At 37.6% G+C, this 17,178-nt stretch overlaps 1 protein-coding gene across 12 annotated transcripts in view; it reads left to right on the forward strand.

Moving 5' to 3' along the window:
- DENND1A (DENN domain containing 1A) overlaps window positions 1–17,178 on the forward strand; it is a 182,240-nt gene that overhangs the window by 95,923 nt on the left and 69,139 nt on the right. For all 12 annotated transcript variants that reach the window (XM_068413818.1, XM_068413823.1, XM_068413819.1 and 9 more), the window contains 2 exons: window positions 4,708–4,753; window positions 13,641–13,742. In XM_068413818.1, the coding sequence (XP_068269919.1) occupies window positions 4,708–4,753; window positions 13,641–13,742 (148 nt within the window). The remainder of the gene's footprint in view (window positions 1–4,707; window positions 4,754–13,640; window positions 13,743–17,178) is intronic.

The following is a 17,178-nucleotide window of genomic DNA, read 5'->3' on the forward strand; positions in this document are numbered from 1 at the left end:
ATCTGTATATCAAGACATGAACTTAGTAAATGGGATCTCATCAATTTTCCCGGAACAATGACACAAAATGGTGCAAATCCCTGTGTAGCTGTAAACTATGAACCTTTTTGAGATCCTTGGCTTTTACATTTTCTGGTGAATTACAGTATTTTTTAGGGGTGTTTTTTTTCACTTAAGAGGAAATGTCCCTCTATTTCACCTGCTTCTATTCCAATTAGTAGTTGCCCACCTCTTGGGACCATAATTAAGAGGCCTCTAGTTAGCCTAAGGAAACGAATTAAAGAAATTGTAAAAATCCAACTGTAATAAATGGGCCATATATAGCCATTAAGTCCACAATATCCATATTCATGCTTATGCATTGCTACTTTAATCATTTGATATTTACCTATATAACTCATGGTTATAAATAACGCTGATTGCATTGGGAACCAGTGTAGCACAGGAGGAGTAATAACCTTTTTCTTTGTTCCAGAAGACTTAGGCAGGCATTTTGTTTAAGCAGTAAATATGCATAGTAGAAATTGATACTTCTTAATTTTGCACTTAATGGATATTGGCTGCCGTTAAACAACTTTGAGTAATTAGTAGCTGTGGTTGTAAGAAGCCCCAGGACTGATTAAGTGTCAAGCAGTAGGTAAATAGTGGTCTGAAGGGCAGTCTTTAATCTGTCGTGGGTCTCGGAAGGATTAAAGGTTGTGCGGGGTGTTTCTGCTGTTTAGACAAGCAATGGGTCATACTGAAGTTCACTTGAAAGTCTTGGAAATACACATCTAACCTGAGAAAGTATTAAAAACTGCTTGGACACCTAATGTCTCAGGACCTGAAGAGCAGTTAGGAAGAGCTGTTAACAGCGTGCTCTGAATGGGGGAGAGGCGGCACACAGTGTTTCCTTGTACAGGGTGGTAGCAGAGTATTTAAATAATGGCATATGATTAACACATGGTAAAGAAAAATGGTGATAAAAGCAATTGATGAAGCCTGATGTGAACCTTCCACATTTACTTCTGAGGTGTGTTTCCTTTTCGGTGAGATTGATGAGTGATGACAGAAGAATATAATTTCACTGGTAGATTTTATTGGAAATATTTATGGTCTTTACCAAATTTATATTTTATTGAGGTTATTTATGGTGTTTGCTTAGTTAAACTTTTGTGAGTATAAGGAGCTATCCTGGTGAATTATCCTTAAAATATCTTTGCTTTTGCTTTGCTGTTTATGTGTCATTGAACAATAATGTTAGTTCTGACAAAGAAAATTAATTTTGATAAAATAGATGTTTAGATAATATGATTTTTGTTACCCATGGAGAAAACACATTTTGGTGATGAACAGTAATGGTTATTTTAGAGCAGTTTTGAATAAACGAATTTTACACAAATGCACCTTCAAAAACAAGTGCTCCATGGATGCATCACGTCTGCTTTTCTCCACACCTGTCACCTTTCACACAAACTAAAACCTGCATTTGTTTCCCTTGATTTTCTGCTGGGGTGGTTGTAGATGTCTCCCGTTTGTCATTCCTCTTTGGTGTATTTCAGTCATTACAAGCAATGGCTTTTGCGGATAAAACAGAGTTAATTTCTTTTCTTACATTCCCATAACTTGGGGAATTCTTTGTTAGTCTTCAGATCTAATCCGTTTCCAAGTGGTGTTTGTTTCTTCTGCTTCATGTCTGAAGTGTGGCCTTTCTTACTCACCTGCATAGCTCCAGGCATCTTTGCCCAAGCTCTGACCGTGCAGTGTTTTCCCTCTGAATTCTGTAAGCCAAGGAATTGCTTATATGTGTTGAAAAGTTCTTACAGGAATTATTTTCATACGCTTTTGTCAACCACCTTCATTTACCTGCGACTTTCCCTGTCTCCTCTTCTGCATCGAACGTGCTGTTCACCTTGTGGAGCCCTTCATAGCATGGACCGTGTCTGCTTGTCATTCTGTGCCCCAGTGCCGTGTCCCGGTGCCCCGTGATCCAGTTCTTCACCCATGTGTTAAACATTTACACCCGGTGTCGTCTTCTGTGCTCTACCTCATTCCCTGGTGCAAATCTTTGCAACTATTTGTAAAACTAACACAAATATTTGCAAAACTAGCACATTATACTGTAACAAGTTACAGCGTCAGAGTGTGCTTTTTGGTATTGATCAGCACAACCTGAGCTGGTTTTGCTGTCAGGGGCTGTGCTAACCCACTCCGTGGAGTTCTAGAGTATCAACTTGTTCCTCCTGCTTTCTCCTGTCTGTCCAAGTGTGTGCAGCCCATACAGCACCTGACTGGAGGCCTTTCGTGTTTTAGTAATACAAGTTTGAAGAAACAGCAGCTTTCAAAATGCTGCTAAAAGGTCACTGTAGCCTTATGCAATCCCTGTAACAGTTTTATGTGCTGTCTTGCCTCTGCATGGGATGTCTGTCACTGGAAACCGAAAAGATGATTCGTTGCATCCAAAGCTGATCCATATATCTTCGGCCATATCTTTCCTGTAATTCCTTAAAATTTTGCTGAGGGCGCATGGTTTTAAGGGTTTAGGCATTCTTATTGTTCTTTTGTTGATAAACTGGAGGACTGAAAGATGGACATGATACAGTTAATTAACTTCTACAGATTCAGATTTTCCTATGCTTGGTGACAGGCTCTACTTTTGGCCGCGCTAATAAATGGCTGGTTCTCTGGAATACTGCGCTCTTCCTGCTTCCTTTCATTACGTTAGCCAAGGTTCCACTAGATGAGACATTTGCACTCTTAAGGCTTCCTGCCGAGGTTCAGACTTTGTGTTTTTGAGATTGAAGCTGTCGTGTTCATGAAACTACTTAATTAGAAACACATTCATCTCAGTGCATACTGGAGGAGTCTCGAGCAGCGTAGCCAGGCGCACGGGGAAGTTGAGCATTTGTGCAGCTGGCAGCTAAACCAATGGTTTACACTTTGAATATAAATTTACTGGGTATTTTCTTGCTCCTGGAATGTGGCCATTGGAAATGGAGATGCGGGTGGAAGAGATAGTGTTTGTCGCAAATAAAACATGCAAAATGACAAATAAAAATACTCCTCAGCTGAGCAGCAATCCATATGTAATAAATGTGTATCGTGTTGTATGGTAAAAATTTCTGTCCAGGAACCTGGATATATGTTTTGGTTCTCATCTGTGGGGTTCCCAAGGGAGCAGAACCTTCGGGTTATGTACCAAGTTAGTTTCTGATTGAACAATCGCTCTGGGCTACCCATCATGGGGTGCTGTGTTGGGTGAAGCTGGGGCAGGGCGTGCTTGCCAGCCTAGGCAGTTCAGTGAGTCGTAGTGTAATGTGGTACGTGGCACTTCAGTATTCTACCGATGAACTTGTAAGGTTTTGTTGAAGTTATATATGTTTAATGTCTTCAAAAAGAAAAAAACCCCCACAGTGTTTTCATGTAGAATGTCTAATGCAGAGGCTGTTTCCATCGCTTGATAGAGCATCCAACAGAGTAGCAGGTTAAGGTGATGTATTAACAAATATGATAAATATTAATATGTATATCAGTAATCTTTTTAAAAAAGGTAATTCTCATGAAAATGAGAAGCAGAGTGATTTTTGCTGGTCTGGTGTCTTGCAGTAGTTTTTTCAGGACTGTACTTCTCTGAGCAGTAGGCACCGTTTATCAAAGCAATATGGAAGATATTTTAATCCAAGGCAGTACAGTGACATTTCTCTCGTTTTTTCATCTGAAATTGAAAATGAGTTCTTTGAGCTTCTGTATCCAAAATGAAATGAGGCTCTATTTTAAAAGTTGTGTCTGTCTGTGTGCTTTCCGTTTAACAGGCAGTATATGCCATCTTTGCAATTAGCAGCTTTGGCATCCATCCTCTTTGATGTGTTCTAATAAGCACTGCAAATATAAGCTTTCCCTGATCAGTTGAGTGGGAGTCCTGTAATAAGCTTAATATTAGAAATACTGTACACACAAAGATACAACTTTCATTCAATATTCTTCTTGTGTTATATAGTCCACGTTGGTGTTTGCTAACATCATGGAAGAGAAGACAGAAAAGATCATTCTTTTAAATGTTAACGTTCTGTTTGGTAATAGAAGTATCACGCCTGTGTTTGAGGCTACGAATTTGGCCAAAGAGCCTCTTAGTGTGTTTAAGTTTTGTGTTCTGAAGGGAATAATGGTATCAGCATATATCACAGCAACTGTGGAGTTAATCAGAATCTTCAAAAGTAATTTTTATATTTTTCTTTTATAAATGTAAACATTTTAAGACTTAAAAAAAATTATTTAACATGTGTTTGGACCCATATTCAAAGGATTTCAAACTTGTGGTACCAGGTGATATGTATACATTAAATTAACTACTTAACACTACAGGATCAATTTTTCTAGAGAGTAGTCTTGGAAAAAGAAAATTGTAATAAGACATTTTGTTTGCTTGTTTGTTTTTTAAAAAGACCCCAGTATTATAGATATATTTAACAGCTTGTCAACTTAGTCACTTAGAAATTCTGATGTCAAGAAAAATTAGTGTCTTATAGTAGTGAAATGATATTGCATGGTAAAAAAGTCTTTCAAATATGGAATAAAATTTTGTTCACGGGTCCTTTATTTTTATATTTATATTTTTTTTAAGCAAAATCTAATCCAGTATCCCAGTATTTTCCTGTAGCTAATTTTATAAGTCATATGTGTTAATCCAGTGTTATGAGAATGTCAATCTAGCTTTTTTCCTCTTTGCAGTGCCCCGATGCCCTACCTCATTGGAATACATCTAAGTTTGATGGAGGTAAGTCTTTCTCACCATTTCTGAAACTATATATAGTTTGATGATTTAGAGCCAAATTCTGCACGCAATTATACATTCATTCATATGCTTAAAAATGAAATAATCCTGTTAATTTGGGAGTGCTGAGAAAGGGAGTCTTATCTGATACCTCGTACCCCTTGGGCATGCTTTGTTTGCAGTTCAGCAGTGACGAGCTCACGTTGTGTTCTCCTCTCCATCCTGTTGCTTCATGTAATCAGTTTAGTGCCTTCGTTTGACGCTGGATTCACAAAGGCAGAGTCGATATTAAACCAAAACGTTGACAGTTACAGTTCTCTTTTAGGCTTTTGCAGACAGATTGTAATTTTTTTAATGTTCAAAAGATCTGAAAAGAAGGAACTTGCTGTTAATGTTAACACAAAGCTGGCAGAAAACCAGCCCTCACAGAAAGCTTCACATATAAACAATTCAGAGTAATTCATGTGACTTTTTAAAAACTCTAAAAGTGGAAATAGCACATTGGCTTTTGCTTCCAGTACTGATGAAACAGTCGATGACTTTCCTCAAAAGTATCTGGAGGACAACCTAAGCTATTAATTTATTTCCCTATGAAAATCCTAGTCCTTATTAATTGTGCTCCTTCACACAGGAGGTCTGAGCAACGTGTGTATGCTCCATGTGGGAAGAGGTCTTCCTGCCCAGAAAGCATCGCCTCTCTGGAGGCCCTTAGGTCAGCAGGCAGTGTTCAGCTGGTGGGAGCTGCAAATGCCCGTGAAAGTTAATTGACTTGTGTCCCTGTTTTAGATACCTGTGTTTGGAAATTTAGGCTTAGTGTTTAGGATACTAATTATAAAGCTGAGTTTTACATCACATAAAGTAATGTGTATTACTAGAATATTTGTTCTTATGTTGTCCGTAAAAGTGTGTAATTTCTCTAGAAATATTGATCAAACATATATATGGCCATATGTATGTAATAACGATCCTCTTTGTCTTTGTGTGTTAAAACTTAGGCTAGCAGGCTGTGTAACTTCCCCCTTTTTCCAGTGTTAATGTGAAGGAATTTTAGAAGTCACTTTTTTCATGAGAAACTAGATGGAACATGCAGAACCTTTTTTTTTCTCTTTTTTTTTTTTCCTTACTGTCCTGGGTGCAGATTAATTTTTGTGCCCTTTATATTGCTAAATAAAGTACAGAATTGCAGTACAATGAATAAGCAATTCAGTGAATAAGCAGTACAGTGAAGAAGCAATTCTTTTAGAAGTCAACATGTACATTTGTTTGCATATCATATGCTTATGTTGGAGGGGTTTCTGATAATGACCCTTGAATACTGCGTAGACAGGACTGAAGTAATATCTGGGAAGAAATAGTCCAGCGTATATTTTTCGTATTGATCAAGAAATTTTCTGCCCCATGTCTGTACCAGGTAGTCACTGGCATGCTTCTTATGGTGTCTGTTTGAAAAAGAAGGAAGAGAACTGGTAGAGGATGGGATATCTCAATACAGATACTTGTCAGCTGTCACAAATATTTTTTCTTACAACGAGCTACGTGGTTAGCCTGGCAATGGGTATAGGAAAAACATTGATGATTACACCTTGGAGTTGCTTTCCGTGATGTCTCCCTCCTGCCCTGCTGCATAAACCCCCTACCTCTTCCTTTGTCTCAGTGTCTCAGCTTGCAGGGCTCTGTAGACCTTCCAAACTCCATCTGTAGAACTCAAAAAAAAAGGAGTAGTTCTTGGAGAAGCCAATTTTCATCCATTTTAGTAACTTGTGAAAAAATCTGTTTAGTACTAAATCCAGTATGGCTTTTGAATAGCCGGAGATTCTGGAACACAGACACACTTTGGCAAAGTACAGGATTCAAAGCGCCTTATGAAATAAATTAAATAAATAAAACAGACTGTCTCCTCTCCTCCCTCTGCTCTTAAGGATAAAGTGAATACTTCCAGATAGAAATGTATCTTCCAGCTAAGTGTGATTTTTTCCATTGAAAAATAACAATTAAATCACACAGTGGGCTATTGTATTTGTTTGTTGGCAAGTCCTGCATAATTTGTCTGTGCCTTGGGCAAAGGAAAGGTGACATTTGTCAAAGGCACTAGACAATTACCTCTTTGCCTGTTTTTGATGCTGAAAGCTGACTCCCTTTGTCCTTTTCTTCATATGTAGATATAAAATTGTATGTTTTATTTGCTAGAATAACAGCTTAGTAGCAACAGCAATTTTTTTTCTCATGATTTAGCAGTTGTGTGTTTTTAAAAATACAAAGTATTAGTTTTTCCATATCAAAATAATTTTATGAATTACAAGTAAAAACTGCTGTCATTATCCAGTGTTCATATTTCATTAAATGCTGAAATTTCAGCAAATATGTCTTTAAAAGTGTTTTGTTAATCCATGTGTTCTAGTTTCAGGGTAAGGGATTAATTCCCCAGTCTTCTATTCAAGTTAAGACAGGTGGACTCTTTATCTACTGTATAGCCCCATGGGAGTAATTGCAGTTATATATAGGCTCACGGTTCTGCTCCAGCAGCTCCAATTGCAGAATTTGTCATTGTTGCGTAAATGTTAGTGGAAGCCTAAACCTGCGCAGAGAAGGCTGTGGGGTAACGGGGGGGGGTGAATTGGGAATGCAGGAAAAAAAATAATTTTCTAGCTGTAGTGTTGTTTCTGTGGGTTTTTGCTATCCCTGTCTTGGAATGGGTCCTCTGGAAGAAATACAGCAGAAATGCTAATGATTTTAAACACAAAATACAACCTCTCTCTCACCTTGAAAGATTTTTTCCAAACCATTGTGTATCTTAAAGTTAGTTTGCAGTTTCCCATGTTACACGGGGTCTCTGTAGAAGGAGCAGTTATTTTAATAGAAAATGACAAATTTTTTCTTATGATTAAAATATCAAGCATATCCATTGACTGTTAAATCTAATTTGCTGTGACTGAAACGTTCTCCAGTGAGATAAGATAATCTCCTGTTATAGGTCAGAGGGCTCCAACTGATTTATGAGGGAAAACCTTCGTAGAAAATATAGAGCTGTGTTTTGTGCTCTTATTTTTCAGCTTTTCTATCATCACCTAGTTAGTCATTCTTTATAAGATTTCCATTTAGCAATCCATAAAGTGACTTCAAAGGAGGCTAAAAGTTTATAAGCTGTTGGATAAGCAAGGCTGGAGCTATCACATGAATAATGGAACATGCGTACGGAACTAATTGAATTCATATTAGATGGAGATAAGTACTTAGTACTGATAAATAACGAGATGGGAAAATGAAACTCTATCAAATGAACACATCCCTTTCATAATCTTGTTTTATTTTCTACCTACGTACTGTAGGCTATTTTAGTGTTCAAATTATATTAAATTGACTTTTGTGTTATAAGCGGTGTCAAACTTAGCTGGCAGCCCTTTACATTTTGTCATAGTAAACGATTGTTTCAGCAACTGTTTCTGTAGCAAAGGTTATTAGTGTGATGGCGCTGATGGAAGAGGAATGCCCTTGACCTAGGAGACTACCTACTGGAATTCAGGCACATGCGGTTTGGATTAACCAGGGGGGATAGTTCTGTCAGATCCTGAGCTGCTGGCAGTGTACTCCTCCGGGCCAGGCTTCCACTCAGACCAGTAGCAGTAGTGCCCACCCTTATCATGCTCTGCTCGGGGCACAAAACCAACCTGGAGAGTTAAAGTTAATGATTAGAAGAGTATTTCTTATACTCTTTTTTTTTTTTTAATATTCCAGTCACTCAAGGACTTTTTTCTGGGACTTCAGAATTTTAATTCTTGTGAGATTACCCACAAGGAATTTCTGTATGAAACCACGTTGCATTTGTTAGAATGATTTTCTAACGTTTTTCCTAAGCACAACAGACAGTCGTGTGTATCATAAAACCTATACGAGCAGATTTTTGTTTTATTTTAACCTGGTAGGAGTAAATATGTTCATGTTAGGAAAAGAAGGTTCACTAAATTCACGCTGTCTTTAATATGCTGTGACAGGGCAGGTGATCTCAGTGTCGATAGTCCCTTCCTTACGCAACAGATGAACGGAAAGCTGTGTTCAGTCCCCTGGGCCCCACGCACCCATCCTGGCAGCACTTCTTGGCATATTTACCTGGTCTTTTCCAGGTAGCCGTGCGGATGCTCTGTTGGTGAGCCAGTCTGACAATATCCCGGTTAGCACGCACGGAGCCTGAGCTAACGAACTCTGAGAAACAGGTTACATCAGCTTGGGCTTAGCACTGACGGTGCCACGTGGCTGCCCCTTGCCGCAGGACATACCCTGAGAATTCACTGACCACTGGCATCTTCCAGTGGGAGTGTTAATTGTTAATCATGTTTTTTGATTGGTGTGAGGAGTAATGTTAACTTTTTCTGTCTATTTATACTTAGTAAATCACTGCCTTTTCTAGCCATAACTGAAGAAGTGTAGCTTTTTACAGGGTTTACATGAAGGGGTTGTATATATACTTAAATCCAGGTCTTAAAAAACTAAGTGTAATTTACTCACAAATATAACAAATGTGGTTGTACATGATTTCAGGAGTATTGATAAAAATGCATTTTAAAATATGACTAGTTATTTATGGAATTGTCTTTTATCCAATTATTGGGAAAACAAAAATAATAACTGTGTTTTAATAAGAGATTCTGTGTGTGAGGATGCTTGAGGGGTAAGTTTTAAGACAGACAAATACTGCGGTGTCAAGTAGACTTACCAGTAAGGGTAGAAGGTTTTTCTTCTGTTGTCCCGTAGTGTTAGACCAGCACTAGTGATGTTTGTCACTCAGTTGGCAGCAGCTGCCTGCGATAGGGCTCCCGAGCATCACCTGTGCCGGCTCAGGGCACCGCACGTCGAGGGCGGGAGATGGGCGGAAGAGCGGGAGATGCGCGGCGGGGCAGGAGCCCACCTGCTGCGCCCAGATCAAAGGGGGCGGAGGTCAGGGGGCACATCCAGCTTAACCAGATTTGTCTGCTGAATAGCTATTTCAGATTGTAAATCTAAGGGTGATTTCATTAAGTCCTTCTGGCTGCTCTTGGGGCATGAAATAATAAAATTTTATATCCGTTGCCTTTCCTGCTTCTGGCAGCCAGATTGACACATTGTTGTCTGCGGTGTTGTGGTGTTTTTCTTAAGAAAGTAAATGGAAACTATTAACTAAGTAGAGACAGGTCATTAAGCGGATGGATTTTAGACTTGTTGTGACTCATACTTTCATAATAATTTCAAATATAATGTACAAACTAGCTACTAAACATGTTAGGTTTTGTTAAGAGTTTTACCTTTCCAAAAGAATTAGTGGAAGGTACATTTTTTTTTTTTTTCTGTTACAACGTTTTTTAATCTGTTGATCACACTTGTGTCTGCTTATGAAACCTCATGATCAACTTGGTTTATGTTTTGGCACCAATTTAGGCACTAAGTTATGCAATCCTGTGGGTTTTTTAGCGGGGGGGAGGAGGGTGGTGTGGGGTTTTTTGTTTGTTGTTTTTTTTTTTTTTAATGATGTATTCAATAAAATTGTTCATCTGAAAGAAATTTAACTTAGGGTTTTTTGTGGTAGGAAATGCAAAAGCTGCCAACTGTAGCCAGTGATAATAAAATAACATTTAGTATAAACCAGTGTAAGTATTATTGATTAATATTGCTTCTAGCACGTGATCCGAGTGAGACAGAGGAGCACCCCTTAATACTTCTATTAGAATATAGTTTCTCAGTGTTTTTGCAAACTTTCACATCAAACATTTAAATTACTTCAAGTGTTTGGCTGCTTGTGAGCAGGACAGATGCACTAACTGCTGCTTGTTTACTGACCTGGTGTTTAAGGCCCCCTGGAGTTTGTTTGAAAAGTTAAGAGATTTTCACAGTAAAGGTGCCATTTCTGAAATTTAAAGTGCTCTTTTCACCAGGAGATAAGTTCTCTCCGATTAAGTCAGTAATTCTTACTAAGCCATGTTTATAGAGGCCATAAACAATGGGTTCAGCGTGCTTGTTAAACCAGCTTTCCATACCTCTCCACTCTTTTAAAAAGAGACATTTAAAATAAAAGGCAGGTGTAGATGTTAGTTCGATTTGATGGGTTTTAGATGATTAATTATGGCTACAAGTAATTCGGTAAGGATGGTTAAGAAGGGTTTGCAGTAGTGATATGTGACGCACATTTTCACTGAACTACTTCTTTTGACTCAGCAAATCCCTAGTCTGTAGTAAAATTAGATAAAGGAACTGTAGTAGTCATTTTTCCTCTGGTTCTTTGATTCGCCACATTTTTTTTCAGCAAAATATGAACATACTGAATATAGTCCGTTCTGTTTAGCAGGTATCCCTTCATTTGTAAAAGTTTGTTTAGATATTCAGGAAGTTGTGAAATATGGAATGTGACTGTATGTGGCTTAGGGGCGGTCCCTTCCTTTTTGAGAAAATTATGACAACACGCAAACTGTACCTGTGAGAGTGATCTACATGTGGTTGTGATTCATAGAGTCCAATGGGATTTAATGTGAGAAACGCAGTTGGGTGCTGGGAATTTTTACTAAAATTCCAACAAGAGAGTAAATACTTTTATTTCCAGGTGAGTTGGGCTGATAGCTACTACGTCTAGCAAAAGAAGCATTTGTTTATTTGACAAAAGCCCTTACAACTATCTGATAATACCTTTATCAAAGATTACAGTGAAAGGAAAGATGGTAAAAACAGATTAAGATGAACTAGTCAGTCTGCTTCTCTAGGATGAGCCACAACTGGACCACTGAAAAATTATATTTTTTCAAATGCATTGCAAGACAGATGCTATAAATCAAGTTAGTCTCAAGTGTTCTATTAAATTTGAGAGTTTCTCTCCAGGGAAATCCACTGTCGTAATAACAAATACTGAGAAGTTTTAAAGTAAGGTTGTGCTCTGCACGGTGTAAAGGTGTAGCACAGCAGAGTTTAATATTAGCCTTCCTTTTGGATACAATTATTTCCGGGCCGTGTGTGGAAATGTTTACGTTGATCAGCATTTATAATCCTTGCACCATGGGCACGTCCTTTTGTACTCCACTCCTTGGCAGATACCTGCGTGTCACAAGCCTATCTGTTGCTACAGAAACCTCCAACGTTTTGCTGAAGGGAAGGCGCAGATTCATCACCAAAGTTACAAAAACAGCCATTGACAAGTTCAAGCACGTGTTTGTTGCTTGTTCGGCAGGAATCAAGAGAAGGTTTTCATTCCTTCTGTCTTGTCCTACTAGCACTCGATTTTGACAAGCTTCTGGCTTTGGTTAAGTGCATTGCAAGGCCTTTTTGTTGGAGCTTTTTAGACTCCTCTGAGTATAAGTGGGATTTTTAATTTTCTGAAACAGGAAGGAGCAAATCAGTTTGTCTGGTGCTTCCGGACTCCTAGAAGGAGCAAGACTCCTGGATTGCTTTAGAGTTTATCAGATGCAGCCAACAGAGTGACCTTTGGTTCCTGAAATATAGAGGAAAGTACCTGGTTTCTCGTGCAGTACTTGTGCTTTTTATATGGAAAGCATTAAATGTCATATTCTGCCATTTAAGTTAAAGAAATTTCTCATGGAAGACCTGAACTTAAATGTCTACAAAGTGTTTTTTATAGTTGTTGGCTTTTTTCTTCCCCTAAGTACACAGCAGTTTTCTTTATAGACAGAGGACTGAACCTTGAAAACTGAAGGTAATTATTTAGATGCCTAAGGCTCAACTTTGCCATTGTTTTAGAGCTTTAGTTCCTTTCTTTTAAGGGAAACAATTCCCCTCACCCTGCAAAACCTTAATTAAAAATTGAGTATGTTTTTGTTCATTTTCCTCTTTGGTCCTATGTATAGGTATGTAGGTACTTAAATGTTTGTTTACAGTGTCACTGGGAAATTTCCTTAATTACCATATTCTATAGTTCCACTTTTTCTGATTTTGAATTTTCAAAGCTTTATTTGAAGAGGGCTTAAATATGTATGATTAGTCAGTCAAAAAAAGAAAAAGGATTGAATTCTCCTATTAGTGGAAAAAGTGTTAAATATTTAAATGCTGCTCTGTTTCATATCAGTGATTCATTTACTGTTGGTTAAGCAGGGAAATAAAGTCTGACAATGTTTAAATTTGCTTAGATCACCAATACCTTTAGACACTTAAAGTCAAAACTACTAATGGTCGTTCTTTTGAGAAATAGGTTAATGCTTTTCTCTGGTATGTCCACGTACTGTTACAGATGATGTAAACAGTCAAACTGGATGAGAGACATTTCTTTCTCTCAGTTCATGGGAACAGGATAAAAAGGTTAGACTCAATGAACATTAAGAGGAGTGGAGTTATTTTTTTCTTTAGCTTTTTTCTATTTTAATTTTTTATTTGTTAACCTCTGGGAATGCCCATTTTACTTAAATACAGTTGTAAACTTGTCTCCATTGGAGTTCCAAAATTCAACCTGGAATTTGGAAACCAGTTCCCATCCCTGACTTACTGCAACTCGTAACTCCTAGAAAAGCCACTATTTGTTGTTATTTAAATTAATTCCTAAATATAAAAATATATACTTGAAATCTTGACTCAGCTAGCTTGCTAAATGTGCAAACAGGATACCAGAATTAAGACAAACATTAGTAGAGGTGCTTGAAATAAATCTTTGCTTGAATAATCACAAATGGTAACACTTGGGTTTCAAAAATTTCAGTATGCACAATGTTAGGAACTTCCCTCTGAAAACTGAAGGTAAATTTTTCAGCATTGTAAAGTGTAAATAAATAAAACAAATGCTGGCAGAAAGATGGGAATGTTGGTTATTTTTAAAATGCTTGAAGTTTTGTAATGCCATGATGTTATGCCACCACTTGTGTCCTTTATGCATAAAATTTAATTCTGCCTACTGTATTTTCCTTTCCCTTTTCTTGAATTTGCTCATATTTAGAAAGTAAGAAACATGGCCCTGGAAGATGTAGTGATTCTTAACGTAGACACTAACACACTGGAAACCCCTTTTGATGACCTTCAGAGCCTTCCTAATGATGTGGTATGTATGAAATGATTTATTCAACTATTCCATTACTTAAAAGTGTAAATCCTTTTGACCTGTTCGATTTGTAACTGAGGTATCTCATTGTGTTACTCCTGTTATTATAAGTACACTGTTTTACCTCAATTTTTTCAAGTTTTTTTGGAGTTAGTCTTTTATAGGTAAAAAAAAGACAAAATAAAAACATGCTGGTTATGGTACATCTGACCAGGAAACAAAAATTCAAACTTCTTTCTCCATGGTGTGAAACAGTACTAGTATTTTAAACCACGTTTATCCATTCCATGAGGAAAAAAAGAAATCTGCGTTTTTAGATAACTTTTGTTTCCAAATGAAATTGTGTGGGCTTTTTCCTGTGACTTCTTCCAGGTGAGCTTTAATGAACTTTGTGCATTTAATATCCTGAGTTATGATATCAAATGGACTACTTTATACTCGCTTCTAGCACTGCTCAGTGAATAGAATTTGGAACTTATTTTCTTTCTCATTCAAACTTTTTCTTGGTAATTTATTTTTTAATAAGTTAATAGAAAGGTTGTATAAATACTTGATCTTTCCCTTTAATGGGACAAAAATACATGTGACTTCCTACTTGCTGCTGTAATCATCTTCACTAAAGAAGCTGAGAGGGAAGAGCAGTAAAGTGAATAAGAGTGTAAGAAGCTATTTTTAAGTCAGAGGGTGACTGTTTAGGAGAAGACGGCAGGGGAAAATCTGGATTTCTTTTACTAGTTCAAAATATTGTTCTGAAAGTTAGATCTGTACCTTTTTATGTGTAGTTGAGAAATAAAATTGATATGCAGGGAGCTCAATATAAGCTGGTCTGTTTGAGGAGAAACTCAAGTAATGGTGAATACCCAGTGCCTCCTACTGTGACATCCCATCATTTCTCTGTGATCTGTGGTGTGATCCATTCTTCGAAAACAGTGAGCTCTGGATGAAAGGTCTGTCTTGATTGTGAACATTTTGGCTTTAGTCAAGCATTTAGTCTATAAAAGTTACTTCCATGATTTTTTCTGGCTTTATATAGTTTTTCATTTTGATTTCACTCCCAGCATCCAAATCTGCCAGCTGGGCATCGCCCGTGCCATTATCCACAGCCCGGGGAATGACAGACTTGTAAAGTTCATGGAATTATGTAAGAAATGTCTGGATCCAGTGAGTGCAGGGCCTCAACCATGTATATGATTTGTCAACAATCAAGTATTATATTAGATTTTATGAGACTTCATTAAAGGAGCTGTTGTAGGCGCACTGTAGAACATCAGAAGAGACTTCACCAATAAACACAGAACTTCAAGCTTTGGAATGTAATAAATTTTAAGAGACTTCCTTCCTTTCATTATTTACTTTTACTTCACTTTTATAACAGTAGAGAGTTGTGTTTTATTAGTTCAAATTTCTTGATTCAGTTTTCTACAGGTCTATTTAAAAGCTACATTTTATCTCAGAGGATGTTTGGAGCATAGCAGAGGAAGTGCTGCCAGCAAATTCAATTAACTGGCAGGGCTCACAAATAGCATACATGGTGTATTTTTTTTCACAACTGCTATATAAATACAGCTGGGATTAATATTTGTCGCAACAAAGCCTTAACTTGAATCGTGTTGCATTGTGTAATTAATGTTTGGGATCAGCGTTTATGTCTTATTTAGCTTTGTTTCATTATTTTAGTTACCTAGATAATGAAGTATTCTCCTCTAGGTCTTTTCCTTCAGACTGCTTAATATTTGGCTTTGACCACTAGAGAGCAGCTGCTCTTCCTTGCAAGAATTGAATTTCTGTCAGTTCTTTCATGCATCATGTGTTTGGAACTGTAAGTGGATCAAGTTGTTCATCTCAGCAGGGAGACTCTAAAGCCAATCCATTATACTTTTTTTTTTTCCCCTTTTTGCTTCCCTGGGAGGATGGGGAGATTCTGGGAGTGTGTCTCCCCACTGGTCTCAGTCTAAATAGGTGCATTTATGATCTGAGAAACTAAAAATGTATTTAACAGTTTCATGATCATAAATAGCTGTTATGTCAAACTATTCTGCCAGTTTTGCTACTTAATGTGAACAGTGAGCAATTCATGCCCTGCTGAATAGACATAAAATTTACTTTGCTAAATTAAATCTAGCTGTATTCAACAGTGAGGAAAAACATCTTCTGTGTGATGCATTCGCTATCAGGTAATTAATCCGGTAGAAAATCTTTAAAGCTTTTTTCCCCCCCTCTCCTTGAACAGCTTTTTTAATCAGGTAAATGAGGTCCTGTGATTATTTTAGAGCTTCGGGAGTGAGTTGTGCTTGAGTTTCATGATAGTGATGTTGCTGCCTAAACTGTTGATTCTTGGGAATCTGGAATGAACTGTTCTTTAATCTTTTACTCCTTAGGATCCAGACAAACACAGGCTACAGTGAAATGTCTTTCCAGTTAATATTTGTGTCCAAGGAGCTGGATAGCATTGAGACAGCTCCAGCAGAATCCGATTAAGTCATTTCTCTGCCCTGGTTTACCTCAGCAGTACCTGCTAGCAGTCAGACTTCCTGACCTGTTCAGGTTAGGGCCCTGAAAATCAAGGTGTGTACTACTGCATTACTGATTAACTATCAAAACATGAAAAACTGTCCCTCCTTCACCTTCTGCTTCTGATATGTTGCCGAAAATCTGGCAGCACGTGAACACCCTGGGAAGTAACTTTCCTTTTAAAATAGTCACTATTAAAAAAAGAGATTTATTAAGGGCTGTGATTACAATAAGTGCATCTGCTGCTGACAAGTCTCCTACACCACCGTCTGTGTTGCAAGGAATAGCAAAGAGGGGGTAGTAATTTTTTTTTTGTGCAACCCTTATGGATTTTTCATGTATTTCCAAATAAGTGTCATCTTCTAGTCCTAGCTGTAGTCAGAGCTTCATATTACAAGGAATAAAGCATAAGCTCGCTCTGTCAACTCGTAGTTTTTATTAAATGAAGCCCTGATGCAATGCAGGGTACTGCGCCAGAGAGATCTTGCATATCGGATGGCTCTGAGAGTATTGTAAATTTTCACTAGCCTATGAATGTCTTAGGCTGTCAGTAATTCAGTTGTGTACTGTACTGTTGTCCACGCATTAACAAGTTACCACAAGTAGGAAGCCTGTGTTACCGTTTTTCACTTAGTGGGAAATTAACCGCTTTCAGGACAGCACGAAGCACTAAACTACAACTCTGTAGCAGAACCATTTTCTTAAAGGTGAATCCATTTTTATTTCTTACACTGTGTTTGCAATAGAATGTTTCTTGCTTTATTCATGTTGACAACTGAAAAGCCTTGGACCTAATTAAAAGAATTTCCACTAGCACCTTTACTGAACCATTTCATTATGCTGCATTGCACAGATTGCATTTTGAAACATGGTGATAGTTTAAATCTGACCTTTAAACCCGAACTGCCAGAAGTATAAAAATCTT

The sequence above is a fragment of the Nyctibius grandis genome, chromosome 16 (genome assembly GCF_013368605.1).
Source record: "Nyctibius grandis isolate bNycGra1 chromosome 16, bNycGra1.pri, whole genome shotgun sequence".
NCBI classification, from domain to species: domain Eukaryota; kingdom Metazoa; phylum Chordata; class Aves; order Nyctibiiformes; family Nyctibiidae; genus Nyctibius; species Nyctibius grandis.